This window comes from Argopecten irradians, unplaced genomic scaffold, assembly GCF_041381155.1.
Source record: "Argopecten irradians isolate NY unplaced genomic scaffold, Ai_NY scaffold_0575, whole genome shotgun sequence".
NCBI lineage: Eukaryota > Metazoa > Mollusca > Bivalvia > Pectinida > Pectinidae > Argopecten > Argopecten irradians.
The window spans coordinates 1-5,078 of record NW_027188042.1 but is presented as its reverse complement, the minus strand read 5'-3'; the positions used below and the strand labels follow the sequence as shown (position 1 = coordinate 5,078).

General features: G+C 35.8%; 1 protein-coding gene across 1 annotated transcript; it reads left to right on the top strand.

Moving 5' to 3' along the window:
- The first annotated feature begins 2,472 nt into the window (after positions 1–2,472).
- Positions 2,473–4,974, top strand: LOC138313065 (uncharacterized). Its single transcript, XM_069253717.1, has one exon. The coding sequence runs from the start codon at positions 3,403–3,405 to the stop codon at positions 3,868–3,870; it is 468 nt and encodes a 155-aa protein (XP_069109818.1). The 5' UTR covers positions 2,473–3,402; the 3' UTR covers positions 3,871–4,974.
- Positions 4,975–5,078: the final 104 nt, after the last annotated feature.

The window sequence follows — 5,078 nt, the reverse complement described above, 5'->3', positions numbered from 1 at the left end:
CATACGCTCACACTAAAATCCTGCTCAGAAAAAAAAAAATCTGCACAAATCAATTTTTTTAGCACGATGGAGCGTAGCTCCATCGTAGCTTATAGCATTCCCCCTAGTTTTGAAAATCACGTTGTGAACAGGATATCTCAAGTTATACACCATTGACAGCAATGAAATTTGGCAGAGACATGTAGTTATAGATAAGGACCGAACTGATAAAACTTGGCGACAAACAGACATAAACTCTATTTTTGAGGAATTAAAATATATTTCATTCCTTCTTTGTCTATAGTAATATTTAAATGAGAAACACAATGCATTATGGGAAATTATATGGCCGACGGTACCACTTCATACAAAAGAAATAAAGTTTTAAGAAAAGATTAAGGCAATTAAGAAATATTCATTATTTTTCTATTCTTAAATATGTTACTCAAAGTGTCATGACATCATAATTATCTGTGTTGGATAATCTATATTCCCTGGACAGTGTCACAAGTCAGGTGACCTAGTTTTTCATCTAGATGCTGTTTATAGGCCTATATGTGTGTGTAAATGTGTTACATATACCATTTACTGTTAAAGGGAAAAACAATGGTTGAGAGTTAATTAATGTATTTTGTTATCAAGGCCCTGGGAAAGGCTCGACTGTAGCTGCCAATGTCAATTTGATTGACCCGTAGTACACATTCCGTTGTGCCGAGACCCAGCCAATACAACTTGTGCATTGTTATCTTAATTGTGAAATTTTATATTGTGTTGAAGAAAAATGAGATAAAAGATAAGTAATTAATTTCAAGGTATTGAAGCAACTTCAGTTTACCTCTTATAACCGGGAAAGCCAAACATCATTGATTTTTTTGACACCTATAATGAATTAAGCCCTCCTCCAGCAGGTATCTTTTAAAAGTCTAGTCAACTTAACACTTTGATTATACATAGTTGTACATGTGTGTTGATTATACATAGTTGTTCATGTGTGATACCGATAAGCAATCATACAGGAAACAGTTTCCCCAATTATTTTTTATCATATAACAATATTCTGATAAATTTGAATAAACAGCATTGTTAAATTTTGAATTTTATTAAATTTTCTAATATTGAAGTTAAGTTGATGCTATTTGAGTTGGTCCCAACAATATTCTTACTAAGAAGATGCTGCTTCTGCATACGCTCACACTAAAATCCTGCTCAGAAAAAAACTGTTCTGCACAAATCAATCTTTTTATAAAACTATTGATCTATATATAATGTGATGAATGACATCTGTCTTGAAAGAATTTTATGATTGTTTTAATACCAACATTGATAACAATTAAATACCAGTGGTCATTTGAATTGTCCTAATTAATTATTAGTTTAAACAGTGCATATGAGTGATAATCAAGAATATTAGTCAAAACCAATTGTTAAACATTAATTAACTGGACCATCGTGCTACGAGGCCATTGGCCTCTTGTTTTATCCCACCATCAACAGATGGTGGGCTGTTCAAATCGCTTTTTGTCCGTGGTCCGTCATTCCGTCAGTCCTTCCATCCGTCCGTCCGTCCGTCCGTCCGTTAACAATTCTTGTTATCGCTATTTCTCACAAAGTACTGAAGGGATCTGTCTCAAATTTTATATGTAGGTTTTCCTAGGGCCCTAGTTGTGCATATTGCATTTTGGGACCAATCGGTTAACAAGATTGCCGCCAGGCAGCCATCTTGGATTTTGGTAGTTAAAGTTTTTTATCGCTATATCTCAGAAAGTACTGAAGGGATCTTTCTCAAATTTCATATGTAGGTTTCCCTAGGGCCCTAGTTGTGCATATTGCATTTTGGGACCAATCGGTTTACAAGATGGCCGCCAGGCATCTTGGATTTTGATAATTAAAGTTTGTTATCATTATATCTCAGAAAGTACTGAAGGGATCTTTCTCAAATTTCATATGTAGGTTCCCCTAGGGACCTAGTTGTGCATATTGCGTTTTGGGAACGATCGGTCAACAAAATGGCCGCCTGGCAGCCATCTTGGATTTTGATATTCAAAGATTGTTATCGCTATATCTCAGAAAGTACTGAAGGGATATGTCTCAAATTTCATATACAGGTTCCCCTAGGGCCTTAGTTGTGCATGTTGCATTTTGGGACCAATTGGTCAACAAGATGGTCGCCAGGCAGCCATCTTGGATTTTGATATTTTAAGTTTGTTATCGCTTTTTCTCAGAAAGTACTGAAGAGATCTGTCTCAAATTTTATTTGCAGGTTCCCCTAGGGCCCTAGTAGTGCATATAGCATTTTGGGACCAATTGGTCAACAAGATGGCCGCCATCTTTGATTTTGATAGTTGAAGTTTGTTACTGCTATTTCTCAGAAAGTACTGAAGCGATCTGTCTCAAATTTTATATGTAGTAACTGTTTGAAAAAGTTTGAAAAGTAGAGAAAAGATCCATCTTTCCTTTTTCAGACATAGATCATTCTTTGGTGGGCGCCAAGATCCCTCTGGGATCTCTTGTTTATAAAACCGTTGATCTATATATAACTTAACATTTGATGAATGACATCTGTCTTGAAAAAATTTTATGATTGTTTTAATACCAACATTGATAACAATTAAATGCCAGTGGTCATTTGAATTGTCCTAATTAATTATTAGTTTAAACAGTGCATATGAGTGATAATCAATAATATTAGTCAAAACCAATCATTGAACATTAATTAACTGGACCATAGTGCTACGAGGCCAATGGCCTCTTGTTGCTTTTGAATGATCGCGATCCACAAATATCAGGAGTAACAAATATTCGTATCTGATCTTTCTCAATGATTCGTGAATACTCGAGTACTCGAATACTCGTTACAGCCCTATAATTTAAGACCAATAATTTCCAAATGCGAATCAAAGTTTTGATATAGAGATAGTCTGTTTTTTCCATTTTAGATTAAATTTTGATATGACAGGGGCTCAGTTGAATCATTAAACTTTGTTTGTTTGTTTGTTTTTATTTTTTTTATCTTTTAATAACATTGCTGTTAAGATTTTTTTTTTTTCAATGAAAGGGTGCAAAATTAATATACCGGGGTAAGTATGATTAAATCAATGTAAATATTTTGCATTAAAAAATAAAAATGCCAAAAAATTAGCGCTCGCATGACATTGGATCCCTTCGCCTCTGAGAATGTCGATTTGGTCTATGTTATTTCATATGGATGTTGGATACAAAGAAACTAAAAATGTGCTATCCTTCCATCCTGTCATAACCTAAGGTACTATCATCAAAACCTTAAATATCTTATTTAGACATCATATTTTTGTGATGTAATATTGTCTTACCCGTTTTACTGGTCATGTTATATCAATTTGTTATTTTTTTTTCTCAGCCGAAGATAATGACCTCCCACCACATTTCCCAACAAGTCCTACAAATATGTCAACTGACGAGTTCAGACATCAGAACCGTGGCTATTTTCAGCCAGGTGCTGCAGCTTTGGAGCATGGTGAAAACACACCAAAGGAAAATGAGGAGGAAACTCAGCCAAAGCATGGCAGCCAATCGGCAAACTCCTCACTACAGAGGACAGAAAACGACCATTTTGTATCGTTAAATCATGTGACAGATAAGAAGCACTTGATGCCTACAAATTACGCGGAGATAGACAAACATAGACTGAAAGATTCTGAGGATGACAAGGGCGGGGCTAATTATATGGGTGATGAAAAAGTCTCACCACATTATTTGGACATGGAGAAAAAGTCTGATTTTGTGGATAAAGATGCCTACAAAGATGAGGCGTATGAAAGTGTTGATCCGTCTAATTATAATAATGCTGCGAAGGACTCAAAAGACAATTCTATAGCTTCAAATTACTCCCAGGATTCGTCGGGGAAGAGCTGACAAACAGAACAAGGGGTTTGGGTCTGACTCTGAAAGCTGTTTCTAATCAGCAGATTTAAACTTGCCTTCTCCTGAAGAAATATCCTAACTTGAAACATGATTGTGCAATTTACTAAGACTGTGTTAGAGTTTCATGGATACTGGTAGCCAATTATCTAGGACCAGACCTAGAAAGACATGTCACATGACTGTCAAATGATAGTGACATGTTCATCATCTAAAACCTGTTGAATTCGAGTGCTTGTGTTGCTATCTCTCACACCTGGCAGCCTTTCGTAAGACTTGAATGCTTAGTTTATTGGTTTACCACCCATCGAGCAGTGGATAAGTAGAGGGAAAGTTCTCGGGTAGAATCTGTTGTGATTTTGCTAAATGCATGTTGGCATAGCACAGCCCTGTGATATGCCATAAAGAGCAAGTGAGACAGGGTGCCGTGCCCATAATTGCACCCACATCAGCTTCTTTGGTAAATCAGTTCTATCCAATTAGAGGTACAACACGCATACTGTAGATCGTTAGCTAAAATTATGCCAGTGTTACAATCAAAACTGCTGCTGTAGCTAGAGAAGACAAAGTGCTATATATGAATAGAGATGTAGCTACATAGATGGTTCAGCTGTAACCTGTAAGGAATGAACCTGTAGAGATAAAGGATCTGAGTTAGGACTAATAACAGTAGCTAGCTGTGATCTATTCCTCATGATCAGTGCTCTGTGATTGTAACAGAGTTTGGTGAGCTGAATCGAGGAGGCAAAGGTTACTTCACAGAGGTACAGATTCTATAATGAGTATCAATATTATGGATGTGGTGCATTTCAGAAAAGAAGGAAGTTTGAATGCTATTCCGGACCAATTTGTGACGGCGATATGGAAAGTGGTGCCTTTTTCTGAGTGGAGGAACTCTCTGTGTACCCCTGATACCGTTATACAGCAAAGTATGACATCTCAAGTCATTGTAGACTAATTAATATCATCAAACTGTTAATTAATGAGTTTACTGTTTGTGATAAGTGGTTACCTTACAGTGTAGTAGAAATACAAATTGAAATTTTTACTCTAACATTATGGAGATGGTTTTAAACATATATATTTATAAGGATACATAAAACTATTCAAGGACTTTGTAATTCATTCATCAATCTGTTACTGGTACTTACTAGAAAATAATATTGAAGATTTTCGTCATTCAGTCCTAATCTATATTTGAA

Bases quoted from the DNA above. Each gene is read 5' to 3' on its own strand.
- LOC138313065 (XM_069253717.1), top strand. From the start codon at position 3,403: ATGTCAACTGACGAGTTCAGACATCAGAACCGTGGCTATTTTCAGCCA.